This window comes from Arvicanthis niloticus, chromosome 4 (genome assembly GCF_011762505.2).
Source record: "Arvicanthis niloticus isolate mArvNil1 chromosome 4, mArvNil1.pat.X, whole genome shotgun sequence".
NCBI classification, from domain to species: Eukaryota; Metazoa; Chordata; class Mammalia; order Rodentia; family Muridae; genus Arvicanthis; species Arvicanthis niloticus.
In genome coordinates, this window is record NC_047661.1 from 21,720,624 (window position 1) to 21,741,821 (window position 21,198).

Here is a 21,198-nt window from a genome sequence, read left to right on the forward strand (position 1 = left end):
GCGATGTCGGGCTGGACCAACCCGGGAAATTCTCACAGATTAATTACACAGCTGATCCCGGCCGCAGCGGTCCCGCCTACACTACGCCCCCGAGCCGGCGCCTGAATGACGTCGTTTTTCCGCGCCGGGAAGAAGCCGGTGTGCGGACTTGTTTCGTGCGATTCTTCCTCTGAGTGACCCGCCGCTATGAAGGAAACGCCGCTCTCCAACTGCGAACGCCGTTTCCTGCTCCGCGCAATTGAGGAGAAGAAGGTACGAGGCCTGCGGTGTGGTCTTGGTGGCTTTGGGTGTAGACTCGGGTTGTCCGTAGATTCATTGTCAGTTCCCCCTGTTGTGTGGTCGTGGTGTGCACTCGGGTAGTTCCCAGTGTGAACTCTGCCAAACCTCAGGCTAGTATTTTACCTTGGCCAGTTCCTTTGAGCCTCAAGCCAACAGTATTCAGTGGCAGGGACATTGGGAACCAGAACCAGACAGACACAGTTGCTACTCATGTTAAGGGAATAAATGATGTTTGCTTTTTAGCGGCTGGATGGCAGACAAACCTATGATTACAGGAACATCAGGATCACATTCGGAACGGATTATGGATGCTGTATTGTAGAACTGGGGAAAACAAGGTAATGGGATTCAAGTTAGATAATGTAACAGGAGGTGTGAAAATTACAACATAGTGACTCGGTTGTTTACCGAGCAGCTCCGAAGTCCAAACATGCGTTGTGTGTGTGTGTGTGTTTTTTAATCTGCAGAGAAATATGTTTCTTTAATGCCAGCCTTTTTAGTTTTGTGCTTACATTAACTTTGAACAACGAGTGCTTTCTGCTGTATGAGTATCATAGTTCCGTATGACCTTTATAAATCATGTAGACAGCTAACATTGATGTCTCATTCTCTGGTGTGAGGTGTGTATCGATCATGTCATCAGTAACCCTCAGTTTCCCGTTTATTCTCGAGTGATGTAAGAAATAAGAGATTTCCTTTCTGTCATCCTTTTATGTATACCAATATTTTTTATTTCTACGTGAAATCTACCTACATTAAAAAAACATTATTATTGTATATGTGCACTATTGTGTTTGAGGAGGCAGGTTGCTGGCCCCAGTTTACTTCATTCTGTATGTAATTTCTGCCTCTTAAGTCACGTTGTGTTATTAGAGTAGGTTTTTTTCTGTTTTAGATTTCTTCACACACCCCCCCTTCTTTTTTTTAATTGAAAAAAATGTTTAGTTGACTGCTTTGTATCTCTGTTTTTGCAGAGTCCTTGGACAGGTTTCCTGTGAACTTGTTTCTCCAAAACTCAATAGGGCAACAGAAGGTATCCTTTTTTTTAACCTTGAGCTTTCTCAGATGGCTGCTCCAGCTTTTGAACCTGGCAGGTATCTTTCCTTTGTTAAGCTACTTTAGCCATAGAAAAATTTACCATCAGTGAAATGTTGTTTTAATGCTCACAGTTGAAATCTATGACATTAGTTCATTCTTATCTCCACAGACAGTCAGATCTCTTGGTGAAGCTGAACCGACTCTTGGAAAGGTGTCTAAGAAATTCAAAATGTATAGACACTGAATCTCTCTGTGTTGTCGCAGGTGAAAAGGTGAGAAATATGCTCAAAATATCTTAACAATGAATACTGTTGATTCAGACACAATTAAAACATAATTAGGAGCCTGGAATCCTTGCAGAGGGTTTGGGTTCAGTTGCCAGCACTTACACAGCAGTTGACAACCATCTATAACTGTAGTTCCAGAAGTTAGAGTCTTTAGGGGCACCCAGCATGAGTGTGGTACATACATACATGTAGGCAGATGTGCCTACATGGAAAATAAAAATAAATATTTTTTAAAAACATAAGTAAGTTTCAAATATTGGAATGCGTCCATTTATTTACATATTCTCAGTCTTTCAGATGAGTCACATAGAAAAGTTAACCATTAGTATTTCAAGTGTTTGTTTTTCTTAAAATTAACTTTATTTTTACTGAATAAACTGGAAAGATTAACTGTATAGCTTTTTTAAAAAAATGTGCAGTATTACTTTCCCAGTGGCCATTGGCCAGGAACCATTAGTATTTATTTTTGTATTAAATTCGCTTTCAGGTTTGGCAGATCCGTGTAGACCTACATTTATTAAATCATGATGGAAATATTATTGATGCTGCTAGCATTGCTGCAATTGTAGCCTTGTGTCACTTCCGAAGACCTGATGTCTCTGTCCAAGGAGAGGAAATAACACTGGTAAGTTTCCAGGGTTCCTATCAGAATGGTTCTTGTGAGTGAATGGGTATCCTACGTGTGCTGACAGGTAGTCCATAGTGGCGACATATGGCAGATAGCATTTAGGTCTATTCTAGTTTTTGTTCACAAGACAAAAACTGCAAATGGTTAGAATTGCCCTAGAAGTTTCAAGTTCTCTCACAGAATTGTCTGTCAATAATAACACGACCCAGCTTGTTTTTTTCTATAATAGAACTGTGGCTCTTTCTTTGAATTGACTACTGGAGGAAATGGTTGCTCTCTTTGTAGGTCAGCATGAGAGGCCTGTAATACCTGAAAAGGACTGAGGTTTGCCAGATTTTCATGTTTCTTCAGGCCCTTTGTTCATTAAGCAAAGTAGATGACTTACGTTCATGAGAAGTGCCTGGAGGACTTGTTAACAACACACCACTGGGCTCTGCTTATAGAGCAGGAGAGAGGAAGGACCTCTCTCTAACCTCTAACCTCTAACTCAGAGTGCCCAGATGGTCCTGATGCTGGTCCAGGGATCACTGTGAGAACCAGTGGTCCGTGATGTTCTTCGCTTTTTGCCAGGGTGGTCAGCTTTGATTCATATATATTGAATGATAGAATAATGAAAGTGTACTGTGTGAGCCCTGCATTGCAAAGGGAACCATTGAAAATGCTCTTTGCCAGAGCAGACTTTGAAGGCTTGGAGGCAAGGACAGTGCTCCTACAGAGGAAGGAGAGCATAAAGAAGTTTTAAAAAGAAAATGAGAATGTGATTAGTTTTACACAGAGGTAGACTCCTTATCCTGAGACGTTCAAGGGTTCCTTTGCAGCACTGGACATATACCTTCCTAAAAAGGCCACTGGAATAAAGCTCTGGGGTAGAAGATTAGACATGAGATTGATGTTTATCATCATAAAAATAAAGTAGGAACACAGTTGTCAGAGTCACACAGGTAGCTAGCCATAAAAGACATTATTTAGCTACCCACTATTAAGAATTTCCTATCTTAGTGTTTCATACTTTTCTCATTTGCTGACTTTAAGACTTTGGCCTTTTCTTCTGAGACAGTATCCCCCCGAGGAGCGTGACCCTGTCCCACTGAGCATTCACCATATGCCCATTTGTGTCAGTTTTGCTTTCTTCCAGCAAGGGTGAGTGTTACCTTGTCATGTGTTGAAAATGTAAGTATACCTGGGAATTGGATTGGGTCCTGTAGCTCAGTTCTCTATATATCTGAGTTGACTATGAACTTCCGATCCTTCAGCCTTCACTTCCCAAGTGCTGGGATTACAGACATGTGCCTTGGTGCCTGGTGTATATAGTGCTGGGGACTGGACTCTGGGCTTTGTGTATGGTGTAAGACACTCTGCCAGCTGAGCCGTATCAGCTCCAAGCTAAGAACTTTATTGCTCTATTCAGATATGTGTAGACCTGCTAGCCTTAATATTAGACCATTTTCTGGTTTCTTCCTGTCTTTGTAAGGGTTTTCTTAATAGAACTGACAAATTTAGCTGTTAGGAATGAACCTCCCATCATTTCTCTGCTCACAGCATACTTAGGAAGTAAGACTTTAATGTGGCATGGTAGCATCTACCCTTCCCTGAGCTAGATAAATGCCTTGAGGATTATATGCGGGTTCAATTGAGATTGTGCATGGGGTAAGGGTTACAGTGTGAGGCATATTACAGGGAGTAGTTTCAGGAGCCCATTGCAAGGGGAAGTGATTCACAAACTAGAAAACTTGCTTCCTCCAACTGTCTAGCCTTTTCTTCACAACTCCTGTTAAACTCTCACAGTATAAAATAGGGAGGCTTGTACATTTATATAATGTGCTTCTAAGTGAAACGTGATTCTTGGATCTTCAGGAAAGGAGAGACTTCCTCGCATAAGAACTAGAGAAAAGATTTCAGCTGTTAGGCACTGTAGGTGATTCTCTGTCAGGAAAAGGGCACTGCACAGGCAGGCAGACTCTAGAACTTAGAGGGCAGGAACTCAGTGCCACTTTAAAATGAACCAAACTAATGCTACCTAAGTCTTTATCTGAACTTAATGTGACTTCATTGTAATGGCCAGAGAGACATAGATTTTTATCTAACTGAAGTTATTGAGTTGCAGTGACTCAAATCCTTCAGTGCTGACTTTGAATGCTAACTAAAAAATAAGACAACCCCGTTCTCCTAGAGACAGCACTCAGCTTCAGATATGTTCAGGGCCATTTAACATTTGTTTCAGAACATATTTATTGGTGGACCCCAATGAACGTGAAGAACGAGTAATGGATGGTTTGCTGGTGATTGCCATGAATAAGCACCGAGAAATTTGCACTATCCAGTCTAGTGGTGGGACGATGCTGCTCAAAGAGCAGGTTAGTGCTTTGACTAGTTTCCCTGTATGAGGTCTCTTTTCAGAAGTTTTATTGGTGTTTCTTTTGTTTTTTAAAACATATTTTAATTGAATTTATTTATTTATTCATTTTAAAATTCACTTTATGTCCTGATCATAGCCCCTTCCCCTCTCCCAGTCTCACCCCCACAAATCCCTCCCAACATTGCCTCCTTACCTTTTCCCTAGGGAAGGGGAGTCTCCCTTGGTTACCACCCTACCCTGTGGGATCTGGTGACAGCAGGACTAGGCACATCCTCTCCCACTGAGACCCAGTCAGGCAGTCCAAGTCAGGGCAGCACACTCAATGCCAGAAGACAGAGACTGAGATAGCCTCCCTTCCACTTGTTACTGCACATTTTCTACTAATGTGTCGGGCCTAGGTCCAGCTCCTGCATGCTCCCCATGTCTTAGTTAGGGCTTTACTGCTGTGAGCAGACACCACGACCAAGGCAAGTTTAAAGGACAACATTTAATTGGGGCTGGCTTACAGGTTCAGAGGTTCAGTCCAGTATCATCAAGGTGGGAGCATGGCAGCATCCAGGCAGGCATGGTGCAGGAGATTTCTACATCTTCATCTGAAGGCTACTAGACTTATAGCCTACACTCACAGCGACACACCTACTCCAAAAGGGTCACACCTTCTAATAGTGTCACTTCCTGGAAGGAGCACATACAATCACACACACCTACTCCAGCAAGGCCACACCTCCTAATAGTGTCATCCCCTGGGCCAAGCATATACCAACCATCACATCTGATTAGTGGCCTTTTCTTCACAACTCCTGTGTCATCACATCTGATCTGTGAGCTCCCGTCATCCCAGGTTAGTTGTCTCTGTCTTTTCCTGTGGTGTCTTTTGCCCTCCATCTTGTTTACTTCTATCCACCACTCTTCCTCAAGTCTCCCTGAGCTCTGCCTGATGTTTGGCAGTGGGTCTGCTGCTGGATGAAGCCTCTCAGGAGACAGATATGCTAGGTTCCTGTCTCCTAAAAACATCTTTTAACCAAAAGCCACAAGGGTGCTTTAGATGACTATGTCTAGTTATGTTAGAGTCTGGTTTCAGTACAGTCATTACATAGCCCTGTAATATCAGTGTTCACGAGGTATCCTTTCTTTCCTTGCCTTTCCATGTATTTGTCCTTCAACCTTCTTAATGTTGCCACTCTTTAAAACACTACTCATATTGTGACCCCAGCCATATAATTATTTCATTGCTACTTCATAACTGATTTTGTTGCTGTTATGAATTGTAATGTAAATAACTGATATGTAGGGTATCTGATATGTCACACACACACATACACATACCCCAGAGGGGATGCAACTCACAGGTTTAGAACTACTCTTCTAGGATTTGGCAAGGAACCCAAGTCGGTGAACAAAGATTCATATTACTATTTTTAAGCATTAAATGTAGAAATTAAGAGAATAATACATTTTATTTTTAGAATTTGGATAAAACCAGCAGTGATACTCAAACCCAGCCACGTATCAGTATCACACGGACGATATTAGAAAATAGAGTGCCATGTAACATCTATTATAAATACTAAATGCTAGAGAGAGGAGTTAAGTCGTATTGTAACTGAAGTTTATAGCTTTTGGGCAAATGACTTGTCTCTGGGTCTCAGTGTATCTGTACATTAGGAAATTATTTTATTGCTGGCACCAGAGAAGCCACTGAAGTGTTAGTATGTAGGCGTCTGGATACAAAGTGCTCAGTGAATGTCATTTCCATTATTGTCACCAGCACCATTGGAATTAGGATTGCGACCACTATTGATCCCTGTGTATTATTGTCACAGAAAGGAAGTCTGTATTCCTGAGCCCGTTTTATCTGTGGTCTCTGTAGTATTTTCGTACTTTGTCTTAGTTTTGTTTACCATGCCTTAATTTGTATGTGGAGAAGAAATGCTTAAACTATAAAGGTAGAAAATTGATGTCATGGTTTTGGGTTCATTAAAAATAGCTGTTTGGTTTGTTGTCTGTAACAGCCTGTATTTATAAACAGGTTTTCAGATGCAGTAAAATAGCTGGTGTGAAAGTAGCAGAGATCACAGAGCTAATACAGAAAGCTCTGGAAAATGACCAGAGAGTTAGGTAAGTATCAGTTTTCAAACTGTATGCTCTTTAGATTCACGTTTTCTAAGTTTCTCTCACTCAAGGGCAGCCACATCATTTCATACTCGCTCGTTACTTAGTCTGCTGTATGTACTAGTGTTTAGTTGAGACTATTCTACAAAGTTACAGAAGTGTTTTCTTTAAAAGTTCTGAAAGAAGAATCTAGTAACCTAATAGAACAAGCATGCTGGCTCACAGCTCAACCTTCTGTTACTTTAAGCAACCTGAGTGTTCTTTGTTGTGTGGAAGCCTGGTCCCTTCTGCTCCAGCTGACTTAAGAACTAGAGAATATACTTCAAGTACCTCATGCATGTGCAGCAGGGCTTCAGTAAATAGTTATGAGGACTTTTATGTCTTGATAACTATGGTAGTATGCTAGTGTGATTCCTGTTGCTGTGATAAAACACTGACCAAAAGCAACTTAGGGGAGGAGATTTATTTGTCTTATGCTTCCAGATCCCAGTGTGGTGGTGGTGAGGAGCCTGAAGCTAGACCTCCTTACTACCCATGTAATCAGGGAGCTCACTCAGAGCCAAGGAGGTGCAGCAGATCCAAAGGAATGCTGGTTGTTGGCTTACAGGCTCACGCTTAGCTACATTTCTTATACAGCCCGGGACCACCTGTCCAGGGAATGGTGCCCCTCACAGTGGGGTGAGCCCTCTTTGATGATTAATAGTCAAGATACTCCCTCACTCACTCATATCTGGTCTGATCAAGGCCTCCCTTTTCAAGTGACTCTAAGCTGTGTCAAGTTTAGTTAAAGCTATCAAAAGTCTAGTAATGAAGCAAATCTACTTCTTATCTACCAAAGGTAAAATATGAACTTTTTTCTTTTGTCTTTTTATCTCCAAAACAACTACTACCAAAACCCCAACTACAGGAAAGAAGGTGGAAAATTTGGCTTTGCAGAGTCTATAGCAAATCAGAGAATCACAGCATTTAAAATGGAGAAGGCCCCTATTGACACTTCCAACATAGAGGAGAAAGCAGAAGAAATTATCGCTGAAGCCGAACCTCCTCCAGAAGTGTATCTTTATTCAGTGGTTTTTACAGTATAAGATGCATAATTTTTTTTTTAAGGCTGGAGTGTACATATTGAAATTTGTTTTGGGAGAACTTGTACTATAAAAGAAAAATATGCCAAATTGAGCTCATAATGTAACATCTAGCTTCTCTTGATTATCTCCAAAAATCATATATTTTTCTATTTAAGAACCAACTTAGAGCTGGGGGATGTCGCTGCACTTTCCTAGCTATGTTTAAGGCCCTGGGTTCCATTCTAGCACTGTAAGAAAATACAAATAAAAACCCAGCATTCATTCCCCTTTAAGAAATGGTACTTAAATATTAATGACATGGCCAAGTTCTTTATGCATTGCTACATAATCTGCAGGTCGTGTCCAGTTATGTTATTCCTAAGAATTTGTGGAACACCATGAAGCAGTCTTACAGGAAACTTGATCTCTTCTCAGTAGCCCATTAAAGAGCAGGGTTTTGGATTTCTTAACTTGTGTTAAGTGTTTCTAAACCTGTGCTGTGGACTCCTGGAACTGCCCAGATTGGAGAAGGAATAGAAAACTCCTGGGGTGACCTTGAAGATTCTGAGAAGGAAGAGGAGGATGAAGGTGGCATTGATGAAGCTGTCATTCTTGATGATGCAAAGATGGACACTGGAGAAGTTTCTGATATTGGGAGCCAAGGTAGGTGATGCTTTTAATGTGTACAGACAGCTACAATTGAGATATTTAAACTATAGATTAAATTTTGTATGGAGATTATAGATCATACATAGGGTTATTTCCTGTTTCGAAGGCTAAATATTTTGGAATTTAAACTAAATTTTAATTAAATGATTGGAATGTTTTTAATTTTTATAAACTAGTGGTATGCTTTGGCATACTAATACTTTTAATTGAACAATTTTTAAAAATTACATGTAGCCAGGTGTGGTGGAATACACCTTTAATCCCTGCACTGTGGAGACATAGGCAAAGATTTCTTTCTTGCCAACAGCCTTGTTTAGATGATTCAAATATAAAAAAAGCTCATGACATGGGCCAGAGAGGTAGTTCAGCTGTGGAGACACTTCTTGATGTTCTTTCAATCATGATAACCAGTTTGGATCCAGTACCCTCTAATTCCAGCTCCGAGGAAACTGACACCATCTTCTGGCCTGTGGGTGCTAGTAAACATACTTACACAGAAAATTCTAAAAGTATAATATGACAGTACTACTCAGTAGAATTCTGTTGTAAGAAACGTTACTTATGTACATTGGCTAGGGTAGCATAGCAGCCATTGCTGTTCACCTATTGAACAGTTTTTAGAGAACAGTATTAGAACATGGGAAACTTTTATGTGCATGAGAATGCCAGGGTATGCATATGGAATTCAGAGGAACTTGCTGGGATCCAAGGAAGTTGTGAGCAGACTTCTTACTAAATAAGTGTGCCTTAGAGGCTAAAGTCAGGCATCAGATCTGGAGTCGCAGGTGATTGTGAGCTGCCCGTGTGAGTGCTGTTACCTGAACTCATAGCAGTATGCACTGATAGAGAACATTCTGCCTGCTTCATAGAAGGGAATTGTTACAGCTATTTCTTGTCATCTGCACCTATCTCTTTTCACAGAGGCTTTTGTTTGTGGTTTTAAGAATCCTGAGCAATGAAAGTGGACCTGAGATAAGTAGGATGGTGGAGAAGGTAGATTTCTAAAACACGTGAACAAAACAAAGTTGAGACGCAGCCAGCCAATGAGCAAAGGGGCTAATTTGCATGTTTTATTTACACACATATATAATTACTGTTCAAGAGAAAAATTGGCAAACAAAGCAGTTTTCTACATTTTCATGGTCAGGTAGCAAGAACTAGATCATCCTGGCCTATGTGTTCTCTGGGAAGAAAGAAATGAAGAAGCTCATAGAAAATGTCAGTTTTTACAAACTTTCTGAGCTGTGAGGAGCTCCTTAGAGTAGGGAGGGTTTGGAAAGAGTCAGCCTTCAGGCAGCAGAGCCTGAGCTCTCTTAGCCTGGAAACGGACACATCAGGACCTCAGTAGTAAACTCCATTTTTGGAATTTTCTTAAAGGTGCCCCTATAGTGCTGTCAGACAGTGAAGAAGAAGAAATGATCATTCTGGAGCCAGAGAAGAATCCAAAGAAAATAAGGTAACAAATTTTGGTCTTTCTTTGAGTCCCAGTGACCCAATCCAGGACTGATGGGGTACAGCAAGCTGTTATATTACTTTATTCACAGAGCTCAGACCAATACAAACCAGAAGGCAACAAGTAAAAGTCAAGGGAAAAGGAGGAAAAAGAAGAGAACTGCTAATTAAGCTAAAGTGGTGGACGTGTATGTATATATAACTATATAACTACCAAGAGGATATTTATTCAGTGCTAACAGCTCTGGATATTTTTTATTAAAAACTGAACTTCTTGATAAACTGTTTTGTCTTTTACATTATGCTTTGAATAAACTTTCTGGAAAACTTTTCTGCTGCACAAAAGCTTCCCAACTCCTGTAGAACCTTATTTGTAAAAGTTGATAAATATCTCCATCAACTCCTGTAACATGGGAGTCAAGTGAGCCCTGCTACCCGGCAACAGGCCTGTTCAAGTCAGCAATTTGGTTGGTTGCTTAGAATAATCAAATCAAAGTCAATGTCAAATTTTGAAGGTCTCTTTCTCTGAAATATTTTAGTCCCACCCCCACCCCTCCACTGAACAATAAAACATCAAATTAGCTTCTAAGTGACATTATCATTCATTACCTCAAATTAACTTTGACTTGCAAAGATTTCCAAATCAATTTATTCTTATTATCCTGACAGTTGGCAGCACCAATGCTAACAAACCAATTAAAATGATCCAAATATCTAAGACACATGTACAAAAGATATACAAATTAAAACCATTTTAAAAGCAATGGATACCATAATTTGTCTGTGGCTATACCATCTACATTCAGAAATGATTGTGAAGTTAAAACCCAAGATAAAAACTGTACAGGATGAACTCTGAGGATTCCCATTTCAAACCAAGGCAGTCAGTCTTTCATTCTCACACATTTAGTGTCTCTGGTGGGTTGAGAAGAGAAACACTGTGATATCTGTTCAGCAGAAAAAAAAAAAAAAAAACAAAAAAACCTTTTAGTAAACATTCACTGGGATCACAGAACAATTCATGTACCCCCCAAGACTGGAGGAATGCTACTTTTATTTGATTAGACCAATCAGTTTAAGAACATTTGATACTTAGGACACATACATCTGTTCCCTTACCCATCTCTTACCAGAAGCAAAGGCACAAAAGCTTTCTAAGACATGGCTTAAGATCTTACTGAGATAGCTGTGGCAATTATTAAATTCTTGTTAAAGAATACAAGTATAGAATGATTCTTACTTCGAATGCTTGTACTTTTCCCTTATTGACTGTTGGGCATGCTGTGGTGCTTTGAGGTAGGTCTGGTGAAGGTCCACGAGACAAGGCTTCAGACTTTCTAGGGTATATCCAGTCTGTTGTACCAATGACTCAGGCTACAGAGAAGGAACAACCATTGAGTTTTTGGTAATAGCATAGGGCACCTACCATGAGCTCACAGTTGATCTAAATGTTGGCACTAATCTTAGACATGATATTTTGTTATTGTTGTCTCCCAATTCTTCACTCTCTCTCCACCCCCGTTGCCCCTGAGTCACTCCATCTTTTACTTCCCCTACTAGCAGCAGGTAGATGGCGAGTTTATGGTTAAGCTTTCTGCCCAAGTCAAAGCAGCACCAATACTTGTGAAGGCAACTGTTAATACATACCCAGCTTTGTCCTGTGACTGTGTAGAGAGCTAAGTGAAAGGCAGCTCCAGCAATAAGTGATGGCAAATACTTGAGGTATGGGTCAGCATCTATCAAACTTAATTCTCCCAAAAACTGAAATGAAAAACAACCCCCAAGAAACGTTATAATCACACATAAGACTCAGACTTGGAACCCTTGCTTACTGACCAGTTTCTATTGTCTTGGATACACACTGGCTCTGTATCAGCTCTGGGGAAATTGTTCCAATGTTTTGCTCTATTCTCCACTTACGTTTCTACCCCCTCAACTACTAGGTTGTTCTCTTTAAACCACTAGTTAGTGCTTTTCCAGCATGGTCACCTTTGGGTGTTCACTGGAAATTTTTCTCCTGGACCTCTCAGCCCCTATCCATGGACACCAGATAACTTAAGTCTCTTATATATAAAAGATACCATTTTCATAAGTTAATGCTATATACATAGACCATCACTAAATTACTTGTAATACAAAATAGAGAATACACGATTGGTGTGTGCTTATCTAGTACATAGGCAGTTACATTTAATGACTGTTCATTGATTCCATAAGTGCAAAGCCCACAGCTATAGAGGGCTATAGCATTTTCTTTATCTCTTAAGCAGTGTTATACAATGAAACCAGGCTTGCTCCTAATTGCAACTTAAAAACAACCCCCCAATTGGACTTACCATTGCTAAGCTTTCAACCTTGCAGTTTGCAGGCTGCAGGTGCAGGAAGTACTGGGTAAGGAACTGATTTACTGTTGGTGCAGCCAAATCAAAAGCAAGGACTTTCAATACGAGGTGCTCCATTCTCAGAACCTGCTTCTTAGAATAGGTATCATCTGTAATATACACAAACTCTGCCACTTCTGGGGGATAAATTTCTTCAAATTTCCTATGACAAAAAAAAGTGAGTTTTTTCAAAAGCAGGTTTGTCTTGATCTTAACTGCATAGACTGTAGACTCTACTTACTTCCGTCAACCACATTTCCACTGACAGTTGACTGCCATCTCTAGATGAGATGATTAAAAACTAATTCAAAGGCCCAAGTCACTAAGGGACTTCTGATTTGTCTCCTGGATACAATTTATTTCCTGATGGAAGGAAGACATTGCTTATACCCCAGAGAGCACTTTATTGTAGAAGAGCCACACTTTCAAACTCTCAATCTAGTGTGATAAAATGTGGTTGGTCTGTGCTCACTCAAGGATGTGAAAGCTTTATATTTTAGATTAGAAAACAAGTTTCACCCTCTATTCAGAATCACCCTACAACTGTCCCTAAAGCTGTCAGTGTAAAACAGGGGGTTAAAGAGACGGCACAATGGTTAGAGCACTGGCTGGGACCCACATGGTGCTCATAACTGTATCAATACCAAAGCTTAGGGGACCCAATGCCCTCTTCTGGCCCCAGCAGGCACCACACTTGTGATACAGATAGACACGCAGGAAAACATCCAATAAAATATAGATGGAGACTAGGAATAGTGAGTGATGACTTTGAACCAAATTATCTGGACTTACGAAGCTAGCAGCATAGCAGCTGTGCCCACAAGCTGAAGCTTTCCTCTTAACACAGACATGGAGGAGAGGAATCTATCAATGTAGTTCACAGCCAAATGCAGGGTCTCATTCTGTAGTTTATATTCTTCTCCCACTTCAACTAGCCAGTCCACGAGGATGGCCCGCATACTGTTAGTGATGTCTGGCTGCCTCTTCATATAACCCACTTTAGGTTTACATTTAACCTGAAGAAAAACTCAGTAGTGTTAATTAGGTTATTATGTTACTTCACTATTCACAAAGATGCTATTAATATACACTGTAGTCTTATATTTAGCATTAGAGTAACTTGCTAGTAGTTAGCAGGCGTCAACATTATCCTCTCCACTTCACTTAGTGATTTTAATGAACAGAGCCTTACCTCCATTTCCCTAAGGTATGTGTGAATATCTTCGTGATAGTCAGGTACTTCATTGACATTCACTGGCTTTTCATCTTCTAAGACAATAGACATGTCCATACCATGTGGTGATTCTGTGTATGATATTAAAGTCAAAGTATTTATCTCTTCAAATTAAAAAGACCCTAATGGCAAAGCAACATAGAATCTTATTCTGGTTTTAGGACTTCTGTCAAAGTTCTAGGATAACCTTAATCCCAGCAAAGATATAAATGTATGTACACCAATAGGCTACTAGGAGGACTGGGAATTACCTTAAAGTATCATCTTTCTCAAGAGATGAGCAGATGATATAATGGGTTCTGTTAGGTCAAGTTTGTTAACAGCAAAGGTTTAAAATAATAATTATTTTTTGTCTTAAGAGATTGCAGGTCCACAGGTTGACAGTCAAATCATAATGAGGGACTAGAATTAGGTAAATGGCATGTATTAACACATGTTAGTAAAGATACTAAGTTTATCATATCATGTTTTAAAAGACTAACTATAATCTGTAAGGGACTTGGTGTTTGTTAAAACAGGGTCTCATTCTATAGGCCAGACCGGCCTGAACGTGACCCTGTAGCCTAGTCTGGCAATCTTGCCTTAGCCTCCTGAGTGCTATTTATAGGCATTAATATACTCAGCTCTAGTTTTTACCATTTCAGTTATCTTGAGATGGGAGATCTGTGTAATAATGAATGTTTCCATACCCTCCTTCCCCATCAGCAGAACTAAGTAAACTAAAGAGCCGGGAAATGACCTAGAACAGTGCCTACTGCGTAAGTGTGAAGCTAGGGAATGCATTCCCAGCACCACAGAAACTAGATGTGGCATTATCTGTAACCCTAGGACTGGGTGAGGAAAAAGGGTTGAAAATAGTCATATCCTTGTAGCTTGATGGCCAGGCTGTCTAGCCAAATCAGTGACCGCCAGTGAGACCTTTATCAAGAAATGAGATGGAAGAATGGTTGAAGATACCACAAAGTCAAGCACTCCTCTAGCCTCTACATGTAGCAGCACAGGCAAGCATAACCCTTCTCTCTCTCGCTCTCTCTTTCTTTCTTTCTTTTTTTTTTTTGGTTTTTCGAGACAGGGTTTCTCTGTGTAGCCCTGGCTGTCCTGGAACTCACTGTGTAGACCAGGCTGGCCTTGAACTCAGAAATCCGCCTGCCTCTGCCTCCCAAGTGCTGGGATTAAAGGCGTGCGCCACCACTACCCGGCACATGCCCCTTCTCTTGACACACACATAGCATAAGGTAGAGAGTGACAGATACCAACATCTCTGGTCTCCACACAGTGAGGTCATAGCAACTGCAGAACTGTCTACAGCAGCTTTTTGCCTTCCATGTGTCTGACCTGCAATCTGATGAACATTCAAATTAGTTTTAAAGGAATGGCAGATATCATAATCCTTAAACCTGCAGTCTCCAGGAACACTCTTAGGACTGGCATGTTAAGAAGTGAGTCATCCTGTTTTCCCAGCCAAACATTTTTAAAGTCAGATTAAGATAAGTATTTAAGATCTAATTAAAATTGATTGCAGTGCCCTCTCTGCTGTCAAAGATTTGAATCCTTTTATAGGTCAGTGGATCTGAGTATTAGTTATGAGATCTGATATCCTTTCTAAACCCACTATAGTAATCTTAACTGTGTTATGATCAGGTAAGATATAATCTTAAAACTCAAAATATCACTAACCCAATCAAGTAACTGTATTTCTTAGCTTGATAACAATCTTTAGAATGTACCTAGCAAGGTATGGTGTCACAGGCCTGTAATTTAGAATTTAAGAGGTTGAGGCAGGATAGTTTGAGTTCAAGACTAGTCTGAGCTACAGATTGAGATCTTGTCTCAAAAATAAAAAGCAAAGGCTTGGTGGTGGTGGCACATGCCTTTAATTCCAGCACTTGGGAGGCAGAGGTAAGTGGATGGATCTCTTAGTTCAAGGTCAGCCTAGTCTACAGATTGAGTTTCGGGACAGTCAAGGATACTCAAGAAACTCAGAGGGGGGGAAAAAGACAGAAAAGAGGGAAGGAAAGAAGAAAGAGAGAGACTGGTAAAAATAAATAGCAACCTTACCAAAACTACCATCCATTGGATAATCAAGAGGTGTCAGTGGTTTTCTTGCTCCAGGTAAAGAGACAGCTGCATTAAAAGCCAGGGCATCTTCACACTCTGTGTCTTTAAGCTCAGCTGGCCTCTTCTGAGTCTCTTCTGCTTCATCCACATGAATGGTGAAGGCAGGCTGTTTACTGACTGCCTTCCATGAAGGAACAGCAGCGACATGCTCATCGTTTATAGGAAGGTCCTTAAGAGGCGCAACCTAAAGAGGAATTTTTTTTTAAAATACAACTTTGCTTCTTACTCTGTAGGCATCAGCTTTTATTTCCAAATACTCTAAGAAAGCCCAGGTAAGGTGTCTAAACCAATTTGTCTACAAAGACTATACATAGAACGAACTGGAATTCCGAACTAATCAGAGACCAAAGTTAGGGGAAAGAACTGATTCACGACTTTAGCCCCAGGGAGGAGCAAAACTGCAAGTATGGCTAAAATGGCGGAATTTACCAAGCAGAATACTTGCTTTATGTCCTTCCCTGAAGTTGTAATCTGTGAAGCAGATGGTGAGGGGGAAGGGATGACCATCCTACAGCAATGCCTGGCTTTAAAAGTGGAGAGAAAGGTACACAGCTGGGGGAAGTCGACACGCGGGTGGCATCGCTTGGTTTGACCCCGGACATTTTTAGGAAGACGGCGCCACTAATGCTTAAGGGGCTATTTGGTACTAGAAACGCCGAGACCGAAGACTTCAGCCCGACTCCTCTAGAAGGCTCAGCGTGCCTTCTGGTCCTCTCGGCTACTAAACCCAAGACCGCTCCCGCTCGGCCCTCCTACAGACCCCCGCGCCCTTTTACCCGCCGAGTCTTGAGCTTCTGCTGCGGCGCGGGTCCCCGCACGTTCCCGGCCTTAAGCACAGCCTGCGCCCGCGGCTGCTGGGCTGGCGCCACTTTTTCGGGGTTGACATTCTCCTGATCTTCTTGATGCAACGAGAGCAGGGCTGAGCCCGCCTGGCGACCGGACTGTCTCGAGGTGCCCGGCATCGCGGCTCCAGTCGGGATCTGTTGGCGGCAGAGCGTGCACAGCGCCCGCCGCTCCCGGGCTGTGCGGGACCCCGGCGGCCGACCCCCGGAGCGGGCACTGCGGGCGGGAGAAGCGCAGAGCCCAGGTGCCGCGAGCTGCGCGCCGCCCGCCGGCTGTTCTTGTAGTTCAAGTAGCCCGCGACTATTGAAATGGACCAATAAGGGCGGCCGGAGTCCGTGACGTCACCAGGAGCGCCGGTCGCCGCGAGCGAAGGCCCGACGGGAACCTTGCAGGGCGGGCGCCTGAGGACGCGCCTGCGCAAAGAAGGGCGGGGCGAGCGGCGGCTTTTGGCTACCCTGCTGCTCAGTGGGCCTCTAACCTTACAGGATCTGCTAGAGAAGCTAGGCGGTCCAGAAAAGCCCTCGGGGCCTCGAAGTGTCAGCATTCCCCCTCAGCTAAGGGCTGTAGCGACTTCCCCTGGTCGCTGGGTGGCGCCTAGGCAGGAGCGTACGGACTCGGCTGACTAAACTGCTCGTTACCGGGGACCCTACCGGAACTTCCACTCCTTTCTCGGGGGTGCCACTGTTTACTATTGCTTCGCCTCTCCTGTATATATTTTTTGTTTTGTTTTTTTTGAGGAAGGGTCTCATAATGCAGTCCCAATTTTCCTGCGACTCACTGATACCCGTCCGCTTCAGCCTCAGGAGTTGTTCTGGGATTAAAGGCGTGTCACTGTTCCAGGCATTCCAGTAACCCTCCACTCCCATAAAGATGGATCAATTTAAAATGCCAATTTAACATGCTTTACTGATCTCGGACTGTTTTAAGGAGACATTTCTGAAGGATGAGATCCAAACATATCTGTGGATATAACAATAAACATTTTGAATACAGTTAAAAATTATGATTTGATAAAGTGAACTGGGTGCTCCTCCAACATGAAAGCAACACTATATAAACATAGCAGATTATTTTATAGATAGAAGCCACAGATTTGAAAGAGCAAGGAGAGTGTAGGGGAAGGTGCAGGATAGTGAAAAGAAAGGGGAAACGGCATAATTATATTTTAATTTCAAAAATAGAAAGCATTTAAAAAGTTGAATATACTGTTTTCCCCCTTTTTTATGGTAGTATAAAACAGTACTGTCTTGGATAGTGCTTATACAGATATGTATCCTCACTAACTACTACAGTTCTTTCCCAAAATTCTTTTGAAAATTTTTTTATAAAGCCTTGATAAAACCTTGTTGCATTGGCAATTAAAGATAATTCTAGAACCCTAACTTTTTCACAGAATCCTCCTCAGACACAATCATAACAAACTACACTGTCTTACACCAAGGTGCTCCCTTCCTGACAGAAAGCTAACTTCTGGTATTATAAAGGGGCAGTACCAAGCTTTGTCTGAAAATCTAGACCGTTCCCCTGTCCAGTAATTGCACAGAATCTTTCTCCACTAGAAGATCAGTCCTACAGTGAAGCCAGTGTAGGCATTATCAGACACCTCTGGAGCCACTGATCCTTTACTTACCACCCAGTGCAGGGTCTGGTGTCTCCCTAACTACTTGTGTCCACATAATCAGTTCTTAAATAGCTGATTATTTTTCTCTTTCTTTGAAAAAATAAAACTCTCCAGCCACTACTTCTTAGGTCCGTAATTCATGTCCCCATCTTTTGAAAGATGGCTCCTTTGCATCTGCATTGCCAGCAAGAGTTACTCGACTGTTCCTGGTCTCACTTTCATCTGGGCAACACAGTTTATTATTTGCAAAGCCTAGAACTTTTATTTTAACAATTACTGTCAGTTTCTTCCACTCCTAAACCCAACAATTTCTTTTTTTTTAAAATTTTTTATTGGATATTTTATTTACATTTCAGATGTTATCCCCTTTGAGCTATTGTTGATACCAAGTGGTGTATTACAAGAAATTCAAATGCCCATTAATTTTGCTAATCCTTGGTTGTGACATCAAACAAATAGTAAGAACACCATGAAGTTTCACTGACCCAAATAGATACTACATTTAGAAATGAAGTGCATGATGGTATATACCCTTAATCCCAGAGTTCCAGATCTCCGAGGTCAAGTTAGTTCCAAGTCAGCTATATAGTGAGACGATGTCTCAAAAGTAGAAAAAAAAGTGTTCATAAGAAAACGGGGCAGCCATGAGGCAGTGGCCAAGCCTTTAATCCAGGCAGCTCGGGTGACAGAGGCAGGTGGATCTCTTTTGAGCTAAAGGCCAGCCTGAACTACAGAGCTAGTTCCAGGTCAGCTACACAAAGAAATCCTGTCTTGAAAACCAAACCAGCCCCCCCACACACACACACACAGAGAGAGAGAGAGAGAGAGAGAGAGAGAGAGAGAGACAAAACCTAAATATAGATGAATAAAGACATAACTATATATGCCTTAAATATTCACATTTAATATTTAAGAATCACACATAAAATATAATAAAATGTAATTGTTTTCATAGCTTATTTTCTCTTATTTTTACAGTATTTTAAAACTTTCAATGCAATATTCCCCTGAAATGAATGACTAAAACGTCTTCTTTTTCCCTTCAGGTATACAATAAGAAGGAGTTTCGGGGATACTAGTAGGAGATCTTAGAAGCTGTCACTCTTCTGGTTACATAGAGAACATCCACCTGAGTGAGGTTCCTTAGGTCTGATCCGGCTCTGCTTACTTCTCGGGCCACAGTCTATAGCACTCAGCCAAGTATTTCAGATTGCAGGAGGAGCATGTCACCAAGGAAAAGAAAATAGGAATCCATTCCAAATCCTAGGAAAAACTTGGTAGGTTATTTCTACTTTCTGATAATACAGAGCCTCAGCCCCATAAAATACTAGTGTGGTCTCTTAGTCATGAGTTTGCAGAATAGTCAGGAAGATCAAGTAATATAAATATAAAGGTAAAACACATTATGAAGCATGAAGTTTATATATATTTACACACACACACACACACACACACACACACATATATATATATATATATATATATATATATATATAATTTTCTAGTTCTCAACTTAGAAATTAAAACATCACTTGCCAAAATGTTGTTAATAACTCATAATTATTCTACTTATGTTGGTTTGTTTGGACTTTTGAGACAGGGTCTTCTTTTGTAGCCAAGGCTGACTTGGTCCCCTCTCAGACTTCTGAGGGCTAAGAATTCAGGCACTAGTCATCACTTGTGTTTTAAAAAGAAAAGTATCTTCACTGTTGGACAATTCCAGTAAATAGGAGCACCACTTACAGGTATAACATCATGGATATTTTATGTAGTAAGAGTGTTGCTCTCCTTTACCTGTTTTGTTTGTTTGTTTTGTTTTTAATTAAGCAGGCTGCACTGTTGGGCCTACCTTGTTTATCTTTCATGCTGCATCAAAGAAAGAAATCAGTGTGTTCTGGTCATAGCTGTCAAGAATCTCCAGGAGTACAGGTACTTTGGTTTTTACATTAGTGCCTTTGAACTTGAATTTATCTATGAAAAGATCAGTAATCATACCTAGAAAGAAAAATATTATTTGTCATTGATTAGTTCTTTTAACAATGCAGGTGGCATTCTATCATCACCTGAAATTTCATTATTCAATATATACAAGCCTAGAAAAAGTTGTTGCTATTAAAAACAGATGTGTATGTGGAGAAGGTTTGAAGCAACTTTCAAGACATAAATATTTGATAACCTTCCTAACAATGGGTTATAACTGCTGACTCACACAAGCCACTGCCAGCCATTTTGAATTTCTGTTGACGCTGCATCACAGCGACTGCTGTTTCATCAGGAAGAGGCGTCTGAACTGAAACACTCCACCTATGGGCTTACTGAGTGCAGAGGTCTGAGAAAATTACTTCATCTTTGAGTTTTCTAGATGGAAAACAGGGACAACTCAAGTTGTCAATTATTTATACAAGAACTTTGAGAAAAGTATATTTTAGAAGAGAAAAAGGAGAAAAAGTGTTGGGGGCCGACTTTTAGCAGAAAGCGGCTATCAGCTTTGCAGCCATCTTGAGCCATATACCCTGACATGAGACTTGGATTACAATAGCCTACAACAGCTGAGCACACTCTGATAACATCTTGCTTTAGATACACAGGACTTTCCTTGGGTGTGTGAGATTAAAGGTGTGTGACTTAAGAGTGTGACCTAGAGATCAAATTTAGAGATAAGACATAAGGGCATGATTAAAGGTGTAACTTAGAGGCATGGCTTAGAAGTGAGACATATAAAAGGCTAGAGGCAGACAGAGAAAGCAATAGATTACTTGACATTAGGTAGAAGACACTTGGCTCTAGAGAGAACAACTTAGAGAACAATTTGGAGTAACAGAGATTCAGACACTAGGAGTAGGAGTAGACATTAGACACTCGGAAGAGAACAACATTGAGTACAACTAGGAATCAGGAGGAGTATAACTAGGAACTAGGAACTCAAGACTTGGGACTTGGACTAGGAAGAGAGACTGAAGAATAAACGGGATTGAATCACACTCTGTCTGGTCTCCATTCTTCACTCTCTCTCTTGCTGAACCCCGACCCTCGGACCGGAGCAGCAGCTTGGGCCAGGAAACAGTGGCCGCCAAGTGTGGAGTGGAGAGAGGCAACATTTTTGGTGCCTGAACAGG

General features: G+C 41.2%; 3 protein-coding genes across 3 annotated transcripts in view; 1 reads left to right on the forward strand and 2 right to left on the reverse strand.

Annotated features, from left to right (window-relative positions):
* The first annotated feature begins 91 nt into the window (after positions 1–91).
* Exosc9 (exosome component 9) lies at positions 92–10,167 on the forward strand. Its single transcript, XM_034499797.2, has 12 exons — positions 92–252; positions 523–617; positions 1,254–1,373; positions 1,487–1,589; positions 2,092–2,229; positions 3,290–3,372; positions 4,454–4,586; positions 6,618–6,706; positions 7,608–7,754; positions 8,246–8,427; positions 9,811–9,889; positions 9,978–10,167. The coding sequence occupies exons 1-12, from the start codon at positions 187–189 to the stop codon at positions 10,054–10,056; spliced, it is 1,314 nt and encodes a 437-aa protein (XP_034355688.1). The 5' UTR covers positions 92–186; the 3' UTR covers positions 10,057–10,167.
* A 349-nt stretch (positions 10,168–10,516) lies between these two features.
* On the reverse strand, positions 10,517–16,739 carry Ccna2 (cyclin A2). The gene is made up of 8 exons (XM_034499798.2): positions 16,395–16,739; positions 15,559–15,802; positions 13,459–13,571; positions 13,059–13,282; positions 12,222–12,429; positions 11,533–11,646; positions 11,126–11,259; positions 10,517–10,832 (listed from the first exon to the last, which is right to left on the reverse strand). The coding sequence occupies exons 1-8, from the start codon at positions 16,578–16,580 to the stop codon at positions 10,784–10,786; spliced, it is 1,272 nt and encodes a 423-aa protein (XP_034355689.1). The 5' UTR covers positions 16,581–16,739; the 3' UTR covers positions 10,517–10,783.
* A 2,225-nt stretch (positions 16,740–18,964) lies between these two features.
* Bbs7 (Bardet-Biedl syndrome 7) overlaps positions 18,965–21,198 on the reverse strand; it is a 34,586-nt gene continuing 32,352 nt past the window's right edge. The window contains exons 19-20 of the mRNA XM_034499796.2: positions 19,932–20,077; positions 18,965–19,345 (exon numbers count right to left, since the gene is read on the reverse strand). Coding sequence (XP_034355687.1) covers positions 19,944–20,077 — 134 coding nt within the window. The 3' untranslated portion in view covers positions 18,965–19,345; positions 19,932–19,943. The remainder of the gene's footprint in view (positions 19,346–19,931; positions 20,078–21,198) is intronic.

Excerpts from the sequence above, each read along its gene's own strand:
- Exosc9 (XM_034499797.2), top strand. The coding sequence starts at position 187 with ATGAAGGAAACGCCGCTCTCCAACTGCGAACGCCGTTTCCTGCTCCGC. Across the intron at positions 618-1,253 it reads GTAGAACTGGGGAAAACAAG|AGTCCTTGGACAGGTTTCCT; the intron begins GTAATGGGATTC and ends CTGTTTTTGCAG. Across the intron at positions 9,890-9,977 it reads AAGAATCCAAAGAAAATAAG|AGCTCAGACCAATACAAACC; the intron begins GTAACAAATTTT and ends CTTTATTCACAG.
- Ccna2 (XM_034499798.2), bottom strand. The coding sequence starts at position 16,580 with ATGCCGGGCACCTCGAGACAGTCCGGTCGCCAGGCGGGCTCAGCCCTG. Across the intron at positions 13,572-15,558 it reads TCCAATGGATGGTAGTTTTG|AATCACCACATGGTATGGAC; the intron begins GTAAGGTTGCTA and ends TATCATACACAG. Across the intron at positions 11,647-12,221 it reads AGGTTGAAAGCTTAGCAATG|TTTTTGGGAGAATTAAGTTT; the intron begins GTAAGTCCAATT and ends TTTTCATTTCAG.